This window comes from Loxodonta africana, chromosome 20, assembly GCF_030014295.1.
Source record: "Loxodonta africana isolate mLoxAfr1 chromosome 20, mLoxAfr1.hap2, whole genome shotgun sequence".
Lineage (NCBI taxonomy): Eukaryota > Metazoa > Chordata > Mammalia > Proboscidea > Elephantidae > Loxodonta > Loxodonta africana.
This window is the reverse complement of record NC_087361.1, coordinates 55355121-55373082: the sequence shown is the minus strand read 5'-3', so window position 1 is coordinate 55373082 and position 17962 is coordinate 55355121. Positions and strand designations below refer to the sequence as shown.

Below are 17962 nucleotides of genomic sequence, written 5' to 3'. Positions count from 1 at the left end.
CGTTCTAAAATGTAGACTTTGTTGTTGAACACTCATGAAGCTGAGGCAGCTCTCTCTGTTCCCCTAGGAACCAGTCTTTGCACTTGCACCTCAAGCACTACGGTGTAAATTGTGATGAGTGGCTGCTGCGCCTCATGTGCGGAGGGGTAGAGATCAGAACCATCTACGCCGCTCACAAACAGGCCAAGGCCTGCCTCATTTCAAGACTGAGCTGTGAACGCGCTGGGACCAGGTTTAACGTCCGGGGGACAAATGACGATGGCCATGTCGCTAATTTTGTAGAAACAGAACAGGTATCTTGTGTTCCGCCGTGCTTCATTTATGTATTATATGACAGGCACAGAAAATGAGAGAATGGCAGATTGTTATTTTTTTAAGAACTCGTTTTGACATCTGTAATACCTTTTCATTATTGTTCTTGACTACTTATCGGCCTTAGGAAAGGTTTCCCTAGAAGACACTTGTTTAGGTACGCCTCTTGAGGTGAGTAACAAGATGCTCACTAACCAACACAGCACTGTCAATGCCTTAAGTGGTGCTGAGGTAAAAATCCTCAGTGAGAGAGCGGGACAACTTAAGGGAAGCTTTTTTTTTTTTTTTTTTTAGTGAAATTATATCAAAACCCAACTCTTAAAGAGGGATATTGTACCATCTAAGAATTAAAAAGTTAGGATACATTTTTTAATGACATTCTTTCTTAGAGCAGGTTTAGGTTTACAGAAAAATTGAACAGAAAGTACAGAGAGTTCTTATGTTCTCCTTTCCCCCTTGCACACAGTTCCTCTTTTATTTACATCTTGCATTTCTGTGGTACATTTGTTAGAACTGATGAACCAGTGTTGTACATTGTTATTCACTGAAGTCCATAGTTTACCTTAGGGTTCACACTGTGTGTGTTGTCCTATGGGTTTTGACAGATGTTTAACGCCATGTGTCCACCATGACAGTATCATACATAAAAATGCCCTGAGCTCCACCTCTTCATCCTTCCCTCACTCCCCTAGCCACCGTTGACCTTTTCACTGTCTCTAATTTTACCTTTTCCACAGTGTCCTGTAGTTGGACCTATACAGTATGTAGATTTTTCAGACTGACTTCTTTCACTTAACAATATATATTTAAGGTTACTTCATGTCTTTCCATGACTTGATAGTTCATTTCTTTTTATCCCTGAATAATACTCCATTATATGGATGTATCACAGTTTGTCTATCCATTCACCTATTGAAGGGTATCTTGGTTGCTTCTAATTTTTGGCAATCATGAATAAAGCTGCTGTAAACTTTTGTGTGCAAATTTTTATATGGACATAAGTTTTCATCTCGTTTGAGTACACACCTAGGAGCACACTTGCTGGATTGTATGGTAAGCCTATGTTTAGTTTTGTAAGAAACTGCCAGGCTCTCTTCCAAAGGGGCTGCACCATTCTACATTCCCACCAGCAACGAGCGAGCGTTCGTGTTGCTCCACATCCTCACCAGCATTTGGTGATGTCAGTGTCTTAGGTTTTAGCCATTCTGATGGGTGTGTAGTGGTGTCTTATTGTTGTAATTTGCAATTCCTTAATGACATATGATGTTGAGCATTTTCTCATATGCTTATTTACCATCCATATGTCTGTATATTTGTCATCTCTGTGTATTTGGTGAGATTTCTGTTCAGAATTTTTACCCATTTTGGTTATTTTCTTGTTGTAAGCTAGGATATTTTTGGCTGTGGAACTACATAATTGTAAATTCAGGCTTATACTTTTATGCCTTTTGAGAGCCACCCCCTGCCTTCAGGCCAATTCAGGTCCCCCAGTTAAGTTAGTTTTTGAAAATATAAGAAGCTAAAGAAAAAAATTAAGTAAAATATAAACGTATGTCTATAAAATATGGAGGTTCAGAAAGAATTCCTTTTCAAGAGCTGCGATTCTTACACATATCCTTTTATAATTTTCTTGGTAAACATGTAGAAGAACTATCACTAACTGAACAAAAGTGAGTAAACTTGTTTAGTGGCTTATTTGGAATATTTTGATTAGGGAAGTTTGGTCATAAAATGTGCCAAGTGTGCATCGTACTTCAGTAAATTTGTTGTAATGCCAGGGTACCAACTTTTCCTGTGGAAATATTATTTACTGTTTTTCTCTGCAGGTTGTGTACTTGGATGACTCTGTTTCTTCCTTCATACAAATCCGGGGATCTGTTCCATTGTTTTGGGAACAACCAGGTTTGCAAGTATGTGTTTGACATTCATTTATTATTATTTTTTTTCTCTTGAAAATTCACCATATTCTCTAAGCTTTCAGGGTAGCTCATTAGTTCATAGCTCTATTATTCCAGCCAATCACACCAGCTAAACTTGGAACTGGGGGTCTGAATCCAGAGTTCTTGGAATTATCTTAGATGTTTTTCCTTTCTTGTCCTTGCAAATAGCCATAGAAATTCAGCTGCTGTATTTAATGTTAAAACTTTGATATGCTTTTATAATGAGTTGATTTTCAAAGTGCTTTCATATTTATTATCTCATTATCTTAAACCAGAAATCAGCTGTCATTGAGTCAATTCTGACTCATGGCAACCCCATGCGTGTCAGAGAACTGTGCTCCATAGGGTTTTCAATGGCTGATTTTTCAAAAGTGGATCACTAGGCCTTTCTTCCCAGGTACTTCTGGGTGGAGCCCAGCACCTTAGCCAAGTGTGTTAACTAAACACATTAACTCCTTAGGCAGAAGTATGTAATAGTTAAAACAAAGACTCTGGAACCAGACCAACCAATTGGAATCCTTGCTCTACCATTGCTAGCTGTGTGACCTTGCAAGTGATTTAATCTCACTGTGCCTCAGTTTCCTTAACTGTACGGTGGTGATGATAAAAATAGTGTCTATTTCATATGGTTGTTGTAGGATTAAATGAAAAGCACTTGGAATAGTGTTGGCTGTCAGAATAAGAACTATGTATAAGTTTTTTTTTTTATAAGTCGATTGTCGTTCTTGTAATCAATATATCTTCTAGTGAAATTTTATTTAGTAATTTATAGTGACCTGTTCTCTGACCTGCTTTCTGATGTTTTTATCTATTTATTTTCCTTTGTCTAATCTTTAAAATATAAGATCATTTTTTTTTTTTAATGTAAGGTCATCATGTTGGATTGCTCATAACCATGTAATTTTGCATAATATTTCTATTAAAAAATCTTTAGTTCCTAAAGTGTAAGTATGTTCATTTTAGGCTTCCAGGTATGTATAGCCTAGTGAATTTTGTGTCTCAGCCATTTTGAGAGAATGGACAGGAAAGAAATCTTGCCTCCTTTTAGTTCACAGCTGGGTCTGTCTTACACTCCAGCATGGTTATTGTGGAGAGAAATTGCAGACTGCTTGAGTGTATTCAGTAATATGGTTTATTCTAGACAGAGGAAAGATCAACAGGGATTAACAACTGTATTACTTTGCTAAGGTTCTTGAGGTCTTGGGTTAGACTTTTATGGGTTTTATCTTTGGTGTGTAGGATAAATTAAACAGATATTATCTCTCCCCAAATCTCTTTGGGGGAAGAATCCCTATCTAGCCCATCTCTCCTAACTGTCATGATCAGAGCACTGTGTTTGGAATATTTAAGAACATTTTTTAAGCCCTGCTTTGATGCAAGGTGAATGCCTTTGTTTTAGTGTCAGGCCGGTGTAAGAGATTTTTTTTAATAACCTGTTTATGTGCTCTGTGTTATACTGGTTTCTGTGTGATTTCATTAAGATGTTCAGCCTTACAGTGTTTGTCTGATATGGTTGGGTCCTGAGGGATCCTTGTCGGGTGGGACTTTCTTCCCGCTTCTTTCTGTTGTGCCGTGGCCTGCCTGCACAGATAGTCTTGTTGGTTAATGTCATAGTTATGTACTGAAAACCGTGGATTTCTAAGTCATGCATTTCTTCATAGAAATAGTAATTTCTGAGATGTTGAGATAGTCCAGCAATTCTGCTAAGCTATCACTAGACTGGACTAATTGTCTTGAGCTGGGGAGAGGATTAAGTCAGGGGTTTTCTATTATTTAGCTTAATGTTTAAAGTCAACCTTGCATTGATAAGGAATGGATTAGTTTCATGAGTATCTTACGTTCCAAAACATCTTCCCTACTATCCTAAAAAAGAATGTAATAGAGGAATGAAATATATAACTGATAAAAAGACTGAAAATGGATCACTGATTTTTGAAAATAAAAATACCAAGTCCAAAGATTAATTTTCCCACAATAGCCCAAACAAGGACTTTTAGCTTTACGTGGTGGTAAACAGTTATCAGGTATGCTGTGTATCCTCAGGACTGGAATTTATTTTAGGGGATCCTTGAACTTGGTGTTTCCTGGTGAGATGCCCCAATTCAGAAGTCATGCGTAGAAAGCCCTTAGGCTTTCTCCTTGACTTGCTCCTTGTTATCCATGCCTAATTCCTGTGAGGTTTTTTTAATTGAAATTTCTCAAAGGAATCACCTGGCGTGGTGTTACAGTGCAAATCAGCTGAAACAGTCTCTGGAGTGGGGCCAGGAGTGTGCGTTTTTAACCAAGATCCCTGCCGCTCGGTATCGAGAACTTCTGTTGAACAAGAGTCCAGTCTAGTTATCTTGCATCATGTCCAGCCCAGTCTGCCCCAGGGCCCAGTCATGAGCAAGCCGAGAGAGCATTTTTAATTTGTTTAAATTTAATTTGGTAAAGGAGAATATTCAGCATAGGAGAGGAAAAAACACATAGACATTGCAGCTGTAGACAGCTTGGAAGAGTAGGGTGAGAATTTAGGTCTCCAGAACCTTTTTGGAGTTAGTTATATTGATCAAAGAGGGCAAATTATTTGACCTCTCAGTATTGCAGTTTTTAATTGCCCAAATGGTGCTAATATCTGTTAACTTACGTAGGGCATGTAGTTGGAGTTTAAAACAAGGCAATTATGTGAAGCATTCTTAAAAATATGTTTCATAAGTAAAAATTCCTGTTAATTTATAAGTGTTTTCATCCTGGTGTAACTTCTAGTTCTTTTTTATACTTCAAAAATATAAAGAAGGGGAAACCCCCAAAACTTTTTTAAAAGAATGTCATGAATGAAAATCATTTACTTAATTTACTGTGTGCTGAGCAAATGAATTGTTATATACTGTAAAATATGATGTCTCTTCTCTACATGTTTGTTTTTCATATGATTAAATGTATTATTCTTGTCCAAGGTGGGATCCCATCGTGTCCGTATGTCAAGGGGATTTGAAGCCAATGCACCTGCTTTTGACAGGTAAGACTGGTTATTCTATACAGTGTAGTGTTGATACTGTTAAGCAGTGAGACCAATTATATTTACTGATTCATTTCAACTTTTCTGGCTATAAGTAAAATTCCTTCTGACTAATTTAATAGGAAGGCAGTGACACCTAGTATCGTAACTTCTACAAACGGTAGCACTGGATGTGTTGGTCTTGATCTCTTGGTCTTAAAACTGTCTCTCTGGGTGTGCTGACCAGTATGATAGCCAGTAGCCATGTGTAGCTATGGCGTACTGGGAATGTGGCTAGTCCAAATTGAGATTTGCTCTAAGTGTAAAATACACACCAGGGTTTCGAAGACTTAGTGCCAAAAAAGAGAATGTAAAATATCTCATTTGTGTTTGTTTTATATTGATTACGTGTTGAGATGATATTTTAGAAGTATTGGGGCTAAATAGAAAGTATTGAAATTAATTCTTTTCTGTTTCTTCTAAATTTTTAAAATACGCCTTGTAGAAAATTTAAAATTACATGTGAGGCTCGCCTTATGTTTCCCTTGGACAGCATTGTCCTACAGCCTCTGGACTGGTTGGAGCCTGGAGAGGAAAAAGACCATACTCTAGGCCTCACTTTCTTAGGGCTAGAGCTTATGAAGGAGGCCCCTCTGAATACCCAGAGTATGTGATGTGCTCATGTAGGACGTGCAGCCCCGGGCCCTCTGCCCTGGCTGCCTTCCCAGCCAAGCTTGTGTTCTCTCTGCTAGTCCAGTGCTCACCTCACAAATTGGGGAGGGAGCTGGCTGACGCATTCATCTTGGGGGTAGGTAGGAGCTGATTGGCATCTCTGCCTTAGTGGAAAGAAAGAGGTCGCAGCATCAGTATGTCAGAAGAAATAGCATTAACTGAGAGTTTCTGTGATTCAGAGTTTTGAGACCAGGTAGAATGAACTTGTACCCCATTTTGCCAGTTCTGTGAGTTTAAAATACCACTGTGTAGGTTCTTGATTTTGGGGGGAGGAGGAAACGTTAAGCTTATCATTTGATACATATTTATTTTCTTTATTTCTTTAACAGGCATTTTAGAACACTTAAGAGTTTATATGGTAAACAAATAATAGTAAATTTGCTTGGGTCTAAGGAAGGTGAACACATGCTGAGCAAGGCTTTCCAGGCAAGTATGATCATTTTTTTCTTCTGTCGTGACCCTTAGACAGTAGAATGATATTTAAAAAAATAGTACAATCATCAGGTTCACCCAGGAAGTAAATTACTTCCTAGAAAAAGGTTGGGTACTTGTCAAAGCCTTCTGTAGCTCTTTGGGGCTGTTATAAAATAGTTTAGGCTAGTGCTGCTGAAAATGGGGTGGTGGAAGGCTCAGGGCAGTTGGCACTGTTTCCTCGTCTGTTTGTGCCGTGGGAAGCAGAAGAAAACCTCTTCCCCCAGGGTGCCCATCTGCCACCAGCAGAGAAGTGTCAGGCAGTTCCTTTCTCCATCTGTTCATGGCTTTGCTTGCTTCTGGGAGCCATAGTCATTGCTTTCATCATATGAGATGTGATGATGCATTTGTATACATGGAAGACCATACCTTCTCTCTTACAAATAAATACCTAGGAACTGGTAAGAGGGTTTCAAGTGAAAAAACTCATAAACAACAACAACAAAAATATCTGACTTCTAAGGAGAAAACATTCTCAATATATGCTCATCAAATCAGTCATGAACTTATATAACTTATGATATTAGATGGGAAACTGCAGGCATAGTGGTTAAGAGCTATAGCTGCTAACCAAGATGTCGGCAGTTCAAATCCACCAGGTGCTCCTTAGAAACTCTATGGGGCAGTTCTACTCTATCCTGTAGGGTCGCTATGAGTCAGAATCGACTCGACGGCAACGGGTATAATGTTACATAAAACTGTAAACTGAAACAAAATTGTTAGAAAACATTTTCTAAAGGTTTATGTAATTAATGGAGTTCAGAAGTAACCTAGTGGTTTTGCTATTTTATTTTAAACTTGTGAAATAAACATTATTAGTAAACAAATTATACTTTTATGTAAAACTTTTAAAAAATCTGTATGTATCTAATGAAGGTATAAAAAAATGACTCAGTCTGTGACTGTAAGTTTGCATTGTAAAAAAGGTAATGCTGGTGGTTGAAAATAATTTTTCATTTTCTAAACCTGATGAGAATATTACTTAAGTTCTCTGTTATTAACTATGTCACCTAACCTTTCAGGGATAGTATGTGAGGTTTTAGGGAAGAGGTGCTATTGAGTATCAGCAAGTGATTTTCCATTGGACTGCAGTGTCAATGAAAGTTTTGTGATGGGTTAGTAAGAGCTCAAGAGACCCTGCTGAGGTTTTAGTTTAAAAGGTAAGGTTCTGTTTATAGCATATGTTGTTAAATCGTATTTAGCTAACATTTAGATGAATATTTGCGTTTACTTTCAGAGTCATTTAAAAGCTTCTGAACATGCCACCGATATCCAGATGGTGAATTTTGACTATCATCAAATGGTTAAAGGAGGAAAGGCAGAAAAATTACATAGTGTCCTTAAACCTCAAGTCCAAAAGTTTCTAGATTATGGATTTTTTTATTTCAATGGAAGTGAAGTTCAAAGGTTTGTTCTATTTCTCTGTTCTTTAAATTGGAGCTTTGTTGTAATTTTAAAATTGTTGCTGACCTTAAAGTCTTAAATATCTTTTTCTTAAAGCATGGCTTATGATAAATAAGATATCTTCCTTTATTATACTGTAGACTTTTGCTCTTTCTTGAGACTTCAACAAAGAATAGTAGCAGCTTGTGTTATCGAGCACATTCTGTATGCCAGGCAGTATACTTCGTGCTTTACATGTATCAAAAACAATTGTAGAGGTAGGTTCTGTTATTACCCCATTTTACGTTTGGGGAAATTGAGACATAGGCTGTTATCTTCCCCAAGTCACATGACCAGGAGGTGTTAGAGCCAGGACCCATCTGCCTCCAAGCTTCACACTAAAAATCTATGCATCTAGGCCACTTCACTCTCAAAACTAATATTTTAATATTTCTTAACCTCAGTAAGGATTTTAGCTGCAAGCAGAAGTAAAAGACATTGCTGTATGTTTACATCAGTATAATTTAAATGTTCGGTTTTGACATATGAAATAGAGAAAAAAAGGGTTGAAAAATTTACCCTAAGTTCAGTGTACAGGTTGAGGTAAACTTCAGTGAACAGAGCTCAAGTTTCTAATTTTTTAGAGATCTGTTAGCGATGACAGTTCCTAGGCTTTTTAATTCGTTTCATAAGTATTTTATTACCTTTTATAAGCAGAGAACACTGGAGTTATAAACCTGGATGTACATTTAGCTCCTGACTCCAGGCCTAATTAAAAATAAGGGGGTCTGGATGGATAGTAGCTACATGACAAATGACAGAGGGCAGATGTTAACGGGGCAGACTCCGGAGAGGGGGTGTGTGAAGGCTCGTTATAATATTCTTTCAGCTTTTTTAGATGTGTGAAATTTGTAGTAATAAAAAGTGGAGGAGACAGTGGGTGCCACGTTTTTAATCACTTTCATTTTTCTTAGTGTGTTTTAGTTTTGTTATTTGTGTTCCAAATTAGCTGTTTAAGCTTGTTGCATTCATTGCAGATGCCAGAGTGGTACAGTTCGCACGAACTGCCTGGACTGTCTGGATAGAACCAACAGTGTGCAGGCATTCCTTGGCCTAGAGGTAAAAAATAAAGCACAGTGAGTGTATGTGGCTTGTGTCACATGCCTCTTTCAGTGCTTTTTAAAGAATGGTGGAAGCATACACAAAAAAACATGTCCCGTCTCTGCGATGTCTAGATGCACAGCACAGTGACATCGTCCAGTTCCTTTGCAGCACAGTACTTCTGTCTCTCACTTGTTACGTTTTGCAAAATGGCAGTAAAGTTATGCTTTCTTTTTGCCTCTTCTAGTTTCCCCCGCCCTCAGTCCCTTTTGATCTAAATGTTTCGTTTACCTGTTCTTCAGGCGGCTGTTTAAGTATGTCCTTCTGTTACCCCTTAAATTCTTCCTCCCTTTTACATACTGCTGTCTGTGCTGTCCAATAATTGCTGTGTTTTGGGCGGAAGGGCCTGTCTTTTGAAAAAAGAGTGTTTTTGGTCTCCTTCTCTGTATTGTCTTTTAAAAGTCTATCTTAGGAATTGGGGAGGGTCTGTTTTCATGTACAATCCTGCAGGATTACATTTTGACAGTCTGTAACTCAGTCTGGTTTGTATGGCATTTTCAAATCAGTAGCTACAAAAATCAGGATCGAACAAAAATGCCTTTGTTAGTGAGAATGAAAGTGACTGAGATTAACTTCTCTAAGATCTTTATTTAAAAGTTTTTTTCTTTGCTACATATCTATCAGATTTAGCCTAATATTCCAACTCATAGCGACCCAATAGGACAGACTAGAACTGCCGCATAGGGTTTCCGAGGAGTAGCTGGTGGATTGGAACAGCCGAGCTCTCAAACACTGTGCCACCAGGGCACTGATATAGTTGTAGTCTCAACTTTATTGGACAAACTGTGTAGCAGTGCTGAGCTTGCTAAATATTTCCTGTTATGCAACAGTTGTGGTCATAGGCTGCGGTGGAGCTTCTTTTAGTTCCTTAGGAACAGAATGTAATTCTCAAATACCGTGAAAAACAGGAACGTGAAATGGCATGTTTGTACCACCTCTAGTTAATGTCTTACAGTCAGCCAGAATGTCAGTAACTAGTGACCCTGGAGCTGAGCTTCTTTCTTTCTCAAAAATGAAATCACAGTGTGGAAGGATCTCTGCTACAGAAATGTGTTTTTCATGTAACTAAATAAATTTTAGTTTGTTCTGACTTTTTTGAAATCCATCTTTGAGGTTTATCATTGCAATTTATTTAGAAAATATGACAGAGACGAGAAAAGTGAAAAAAGCAGGCATGTTGGTTGTTTACATGGAGATCATCATAAGACTGGGGTTTGTTTCCAGTTTTGTTTTTAAGTGATTGAGTTATTTTGCATGGATTTTGAGACAGTACTTATTCAAATAGTTGGAAATCTTCATTAAAAGTACAACAGGTATTAGTTTTCAGACTCTGACTTAGCTGTCTGTCCGTTGTTGGTAGTTAGGCATAAGAATACTCCCGTATACAGAAATTAGTTGACTAGTTATAAAATTTACTGCTAACGTAGGCAAAACCAAGCTAACAGTGAAGTAAGATAAGCTTTGTCCAATTCCTTGAAGTTTTTTGAGAGAGAGAAAGACATATAAATGATAAAGGATGTCCCGAGGGCTCATTTTGTTTTATTAGATAGCTCTAGTGCCAATCCCTAGGTGATAAAATGAACATAGTTTAGGGTTTTTTATGTTATTTTAGTTTCTGGTCGCCATATCATTATGGGAAGGAGCCCTGGTGGTACAGTGGTTAAGTGCTCAGCTACTAAGCAAAAGGTTGGTGGTTCAAACCCACCAGCTGCTTCTTGGAAGAAAGATGTGTCAGTCTGTTTCTGTAAAGACTATAGCCTTGGAAACCCTAAGGGGCAGTTCTGCTCTGTCCTATAGGGTCATTACGAGTTGGAATCGACTCAACAGCAGTGATTTTTTTTTTTTTGGATGTGACTGTGGTTAATGTTGGTATTTATCGATAAGCTAAAAGAAAACAAATGGGAAACAGATCAGTAAAAATGCAAAAAAAAAAAAGCCCATCACCATGAAGTCGAATCCGACTCATAGTGACCCTATAGGACAGAGTAGAACTGCCCCACAGAAGGACCAAGGAGCGCCTGGTGGGTTTGAACTAATGACCTTTTGGTTAGCAGCCTTAGCTCTTAACCACTGAGCCACCAGGGTTTCCAGTAAAAATGTAAGGCATAGAATATGACTGGACTCTAAATAAAAGAAGAAAATGAATGAGGATTGTGCATTGTCTTGACTCTGCCAGATTTCAAGGCTACAATACATTTGGAATAAAGACCAATTACTCTTCTTGCTTGTTTAGACACCCGTTATCTGTGATAAAGGGATGTTGGTGTCCCATAGTTTCCTGAATTCCTTGTGTGCCGTGTTCCCCTGGCTCTTCCTGTGCACATTACCAGCGTAGACTTGATGCATAAAAAGCTGACACAGCTTCATTCGAGATGGAATGTGTTTTCGTGACAGTTAAGGAGCAGCTCTCCTCTTTTCATAATCCCCTGACTTAATTACCCAAGTTTATGGAACCAAACTCAAAATTAAAGAAACTTAGATATTCACATGTATAATTAGATAAATTAGGTAAGTATTTTTCTCTGCTCTCATACATGCTGTTGAATAGTTAGTTCTTTTAGGTGAGCAAAATACCCATTGCCATCGAGTCAATTCCAACTCATAGCGACCTTCTAGGACAGTGTAGAAATGCCCCATAGGGTTTCCAAGGAGTGGCTGGTGGATTCAAACTGCCCACCTTTTGGTTAGCAGCCAATGCCTTAACCACTGTGTTACCAGGGCTCCTGAATTAACATATACAGGTATATTTTTACAAGATTAATTTCATCATTTAACCTGAAAGAAGTTCTTATTAATACAAGGGAGTATTAAGTTACTTGTAAATTTAATTGATGTGATAGTTACTTTAACACCTGAAATGGTGGGGAAATAAAGTTAACACAGTAAACGGTTATGTTTTCAGAGTCTAGTCCCACATAGTCCTATAAATAGAAATTTTTGATTTGATTCTGGTAGTTCCTAAAAGTCATATCACAATTAGTGTGTTAACATGAAAGTTTCCGTTTTTGCTGTTTCAGATGCTAGCTAAGCAGTTGGAAGCTTTTGGCTTAGCTGAAAAGCCTCAGTTGGTGACCCGCTTTCAAGAAGTCTTCCGGTCAATGTGGTCTGTGAATGGTGATTCCATCAGTAAGATATACGCAGGAACTGGAGCGCTTGAAGGGAAGGCCAAGGTAGACCTAGGAATGTCGTAACATCACAAAGGACCCTCCTTTTCTCTTAATAAAGCTTTTAAATGTATTCTTTTTTTTTTTTTAATAATTTTTTTAAAGAGCTTGTTTTAGAATTGTCTTACCATCCTTTTATATCCTCTCTAACACTTCCTTCTGTGGTGGATACTGATGACTAAATGGAAAATAGCTGTTTCCCTGGGTTTAGAGGGTGTGTATATCTGACGTGTTTAGTTACGTGGTGATCACTAGGCCAATATATGTATGGCTTACTTTTTTTTTTCATTCTTTTCCTTTGCATATCTGTTTTACTTTTTATATTGCTTATTTTGCTTATAAATATGATTTTTTTTGAACTGTAGTTTTACTGGGGTGTAGTTTTTAAGTTTTCTTCTTTTAGTTATGTCATCTTGAAAAAGAGGCATAGAAACGTGGAGAGAAGTGGGGGGTATGGACTAATTATAATGCTGTGCATCGTTACTACTTTTTAGTTGTTATTATTACCTACAGGCTGCTTTCCCCTCTAGTACTTGGCCTGTATTGAGGGATTTTGGAAGCATGCCAGAGATATTTTTTATTATTTTATGTTCTCAAATATTGTTAAAGTTTTAAAGGACTTTGATCTCAGTTGATAACATTCTAAAGCTATATAACCCCTCAAAGTACCTCAGGAATAGAAATGAGAACACTTGTCACCTTTATAGTTCTCATCCACCCTTTTTGCTATAGCAACTGGAATTCTTAAAAGAACATTCGTCATCTGCACGTCTTCTTTTAATTTGCAAATCGACCTCTTTTCTATGTGTCTGATAAAACTTCTCGTACCAAGACTGAGAGATGAGGCCTTACCTGCAAAGTTCCTCTTGTCCAACTCAGAGAAATAATTTGAATTGTCATTTGTAAATACTTACTTGTGAATTAGTCCCTATTTTTGAAAACCTGTTTATTCCTTTTAAATAGAGAACATGGTTCTTGCTGTTCCCTTGCCCATTCTCTATGACTGTTGCTTCAAAATATTCTTTCGTGTTCTTCCACCTTCCTGTTTCTGCATTGACTAGGATAGTATATGTACAGAGGTTACATATATTATCAGTAATGTATAGGTATGAAATATTTGTACGTTGAATATACTAGTCTGAATTACTAAGTCTAACATCTGAACTGCTTTTTCTTTTCCTTTCTCTGGGTTCCCTTTGATTAATTGCCTGAAATGTGAATGGTGAGTTCTTTTCAGATAGTCACTTGTGTATGTTATCATATGGAAAGAAATAACATTTCACTGCCAAACTTGAATAGTTGATTAAATATGCAGTCTTCATTTAATGGCTCTAAAATAATTTGGCCCTTTTTTAAAAAAACCAAACCAAAAGCCAGACCACAGCCATTGAGTCAATTCCGACTCATAGTGACCCTGTATCGGACAGAGTGGAACTGCCCCATGGGGTTTCCAAGGCCGTGAATCTTTATGGAAGCAGACTGCCACATCTTTCTTCCACTGACCTTTTTGGTTAGCAGATAGATGCTTAACCACTGCGCCACCAGGGCTCCTTTTTATTCTAAAAAGAAGCCTCTAGTTACTGTTATTTCTTTAAGGAATAAAAATTGCATGTTGCAAATTAATTTTCTAGAAGGCATTTTTTTTTTTTTTTAAAGCATCAAAATCTGTAAGATCAAGGTAAATCTTCCTTATGGTAACTAACATGCCCAAGTAAAGTATGTATTCATTAGGATTTAAAATACAGTCTCTTATTGTAAGAATTGGTGTAAGCTTATTACTTTAATGATTTGTATTTACATAAGCACTAAAATTGCCTGAAATATACAAACGGTAATTTACATATAATATTTATTTAGGAGCTACAGTTAGAAATTTCTTTTTATGTTAGACCTTTGTTATTACATTCAGTTTTAGTTTTAGCTACCATAGGTTATTTGGTATCAATTAAAATGATCGTTTCCTGTTATTAAAGTAATGTGAAGTCTTCCTAGTAGATATAAGTTCATTGTGCCCTCCTTTATCTCTCCTTCCCCTCTCCTCCGACCCTATCCTTAAGTCTAAATGTTAAGATTTGTTTGTTTTTAACTTAGTCCACTTTAGTTTATTTCCTTTATACTAAGTGAATTTACACATTTATGGCTGTAGATGCCTTTACTGGCAGTAGCAGTGGCACTGAGCTGATATTTTATCTCTGTGCAGAGGAAAGAAATAGTCACATCTTGAGGCATACTCAAAATAGGAATGATTGAGTCCTTTTTATTACAATAAAACCTTAAAAAACTGATTTAAAGTTTCAAAATCCCTGTTGCATAAAGCCAACAATATTGAGAATGACAGCCCTTGTTCCCATCTCCCCCAACAGGGTGGGAAGTTAAAAGATGGAGCTCGCTCTGTTACCAGAACAATTCAGAACAACTTCTTTGACAGCTCCAAGCAAGAGGCCATTGACATTTTGCTGCTGGGAAACACTCTGAACAGTGATCTAGCTGACAAAGCTCGAGCGCTCCTAACTACTGGAAGTCTGCGAGGTATGCGTACTTCATGTTGTACTTAATTTGTATTATTTATATTCCTTATAAAAGTTCATGGAAACCCTGGTGGCATAGTGGTTAAGTGCTACAGCTGCTAACCAGAGGGTCAGCCGTTCGAATCCACCAGGCGCTCCTTGGAAACTCTATGGGGCAGTTCTACTCTGTCCCATACGGTCGCTATGAGTTGGAATCGACTTCGATGGCACTGGGTTTGGTTTTTGGTTTTATAAAAGTTCATGAGGTAAATGTAAACTTATTTACATGAATAATTGTTAGATTTATAAAAGTTGATTAAAATAGTTTTTGAAATGAATTTCTATAGAGGTAGTGTTTTTTTTTTAATTGCATCCTCTAAAGGAAGTTTGTCTCTTTTAAAATGTTTATGCTATCAGTGGTATTATTAAGCTGTAAACAGTGTGTTGTCTTGAACAGATTATGGTTGAGAGGGGTAATGGTTTAAGTAAACCTAAAGAGTGTTCAGTGATCTTAGAAAATAAAGGCTTTATTGAAAAACCCAATACCTATATTGGTGGTTTTTTTAATTGCCACCCAAAAGTTACTGTAACCTGGTTTTACCTTTTAAATTGTGATTGTTCGAAAAACCATTAAATCATATTAATTAGTAATTTAAAATATTGCTTATTAATGGCCACTAACTACTATTGCCAATTTTACTATGTGACATAAATATATAGCTTTCCAGATAGCTTTTTATCCTTCACCATGCATTTTTTATTAAAAGTAGAATAATTTGAGCTTCTCTTGTCAGCGAGTGCATGTAAATAATATCATGGGAAAACTCAGTGTAGAACTCGATAAATTAGACTTCCTTAATCCCACTCCCTTTTTTTTTTTTTTATTTTAACCTTTTAGCCTTTGGACGTTTTTTAAAATTCTGTTCAGAAGGTCCAAAAGTAAACTTTTCAATTTTCCCTTTTCGAGTAGGAGAAAATTATCTTTAAATCAATTAATGACTCCGGGTAGTAGCTTCATCAAATGGTTGTCATGGATTCTTTCAGAATTCCTCATGGTATTCTGAAGGTAGTTAATTACAGCCAGCTCCCCAGGGATATGTAGGTAGGCTGAGGAGACTAAGACATACTGAAACTCTTTAAAAAAAAAAAAAAAAATCTGATCTTAGCTATTGCTTTTAACTTCAGGCTTTTTTTCCTGCCTTCTAACAGTAGAGTTGACTAACTTGCTTTATCACCTGTGTCTACCTTGATGTAGAGGCATTAAACCCATTGCCATTGAGTCGATTCTGACTCATAGCGACCCTATAGGACAGAGTAGAACCGCCCCCATAGGGTTTCCAAGGCTGTAATCTTTATGGAAGCAGATGCCACAGCAGCCTCCCACAGAGCAGAGCAGCTGGTGGTCCCAACCGTTGACCTTTCAGTTAGCAGCCGAGTGCTTAACCACTGTACCACTGCTTCTTGAGGCCCTAATAAGCAACAACTGAAAGTGAGCAGTTGAAGGAAAGCAAGAAACCTGAGTAACCCCCAAACTTGGTAATTTGTTACTCTAGATCTTTTTATTGTATGTAAAATATGCCTTAAAAAAATATATAGTCAGCTCTGCTGTAACACTTGTTCTGAAAATGGGAGTTTGTTCCAACATGATTTCGGAAACAATTTGAGCATATTGCAGATTTTGCATTAGCTTATGTGTGATTTCACTGGCCAAAAAACCCTAGGTAAACACAGAAAACTGCACCCAGCAGAACTGAGTTGGGTAGAAATACACAAAATACACAGGCGCACGTGCACACTTCAAACATCTACCAGCTGCCAGTGTTCCTCACATGTGTTATCAGCCGTACCCTCCACATCTGTTGTTACAACGTTCTGTCCAATCTCGGTGAGCCCTTCTTTCGTCACACACGAGCTCTAATACATACCTTTTCGGGTATTTTCTGGGACTCGCCAACTGACAGGTACAGTCAGTTCTGCTATAACATAATGTGTGTGCTCCAGAAAAATCACCGCACTGCGCACAACTGTGCGAAGTCCTACAGCCACAGGGTTTATGGGAAAAACTGGGCTGGGAACAACACTCAAAAAATGTTACGGTGACACACCATAAGAGGTCCTAAAAGCTGTATCTTCCATGTCCTCCAGCCTCTTAGATTTTTCATATTTACATTCTCTCTCACTCATACATATATGTGCATGCGTGAGTGCGCACACGTGTCAGCATAAGTACACACACACAGATACACACATACACACGCACGCACGCACACGAGCACCCTAAAGAGCAAGCCTAGAAGTCACTGACCATCTGATTGTGAGACTGGGGTGGACTCCTCAGAATGGGTAGACATAACTGGACCACTTCAGGGTTTTTTCCTCTGTGCAGGGGATTTCCATCAGTTATTATCGTTGTTTTTAATGTTTGTATTTTGTAGCCATCAGAGAAAATAAAGTCATCAAATTGACTTAAAATAAGTGAGGCCGTCTTAGAATGTCTTGTGATAACACGCAGATTCTGACTGTAACCATTGTTTTACTAATGCCTCTTTGTTTTCTTTTTGGTGCATCCATAGTTTCTGAACAGACGTTACAGTCAGGTACAGTATCAAAAATCAACCTACAAATAAAAGCAAATTTTCTAGAATTGGTACTGTAAACAAATGAAGCCCTTGTAAGTGGAAACTTGTATTTTGCACTCAGGTTCTACAGGATAAATTGATACCTTGTTTCAATCTGAGAAAACAATTTGAACACTTGTTTAGGAGGAAATATGCAATGTTTTCTGTCTTTCTGTAGCAAATGCTCAATTCCAATTAAAAATAACTCACCTAGTTTTAATTTCATTTTTATAGTTTATTGAACAAACATTAGTGTTATACTTTTAATAGGCTAATGGACAAAACACAGATGCGACTATTTTGGATTAATTTCCAGGTGCTATCTATAATATCTGTGACTGCTCGACAGTGTTCTTCACACAGAATAGTCGAGAAGACACTGCTTCTTTTTATCACATTGTAGATGAAATATTTTCTGTAAATATAGTCCTGCACTAAAATGTGATCTGAAATCTTAATTTAAAAGCACCAAGATTGCTAATAAACTTAGAAGAATTAAGGTTAAGACCTGAATGTGGTTGTTTTCCAAGTCTGCTTATTTGTGGGAATCTAATGCCTCATTCTCTGGACAAGGCTTAAGGTCTTGTCTTTAAATAAATATGAATTTGTGGCAAAAGGAACAAAAACTAAAACTCTTGCCAGAACTTCAGCTGAAAATGCCATGTTTTCTAACCCTCAAGTTTGGTAGCACTTAAGA

At 37.5% G+C, this 17962-nt stretch overlaps 1 protein-coding gene across 7 annotated transcripts in view; it reads left to right on the top strand.

Annotated features, from left to right (window-relative positions):
• The window catches only part of SYNJ1 (synaptojanin 1), an 87634-nt gene that overhangs the window by 29252 nt on the left and 40420 nt on the right, over positions 1-17962 (top strand). For 4 of the 7 annotated variants that reach the window (XM_064273190.1, XM_064273187.1, XM_023548462.2 and 1 more), the window contains 9 exons: positions 68-293; positions 2139-2222; positions 5189-5250; positions 6291-6387; positions 7670-7839; positions 8853-8934; positions 11994-12146; positions 14504-14669; positions 17221-17244. In XM_064273190.1, coding sequence (XP_064129260.1) covers positions 68-293; positions 2139-2222; positions 5189-5250; positions 6291-6387; positions 7670-7839; positions 8853-8934; positions 11994-12146; positions 14504-14669; positions 17221-17244 — 1064 coding nt within the window. The remainder of the gene's footprint in view (positions 1-67; positions 294-2138; positions 2223-5188; positions 5251-6290; positions 6388-7669; positions 7840-8852; positions 8935-11993; positions 12147-14503; positions 14670-17220; positions 17245-17962) is intronic. The other 3 variants (XM_064273189.1, XM_003410304.4, XM_064273188.1) reach the window with 2 other exon arrangements.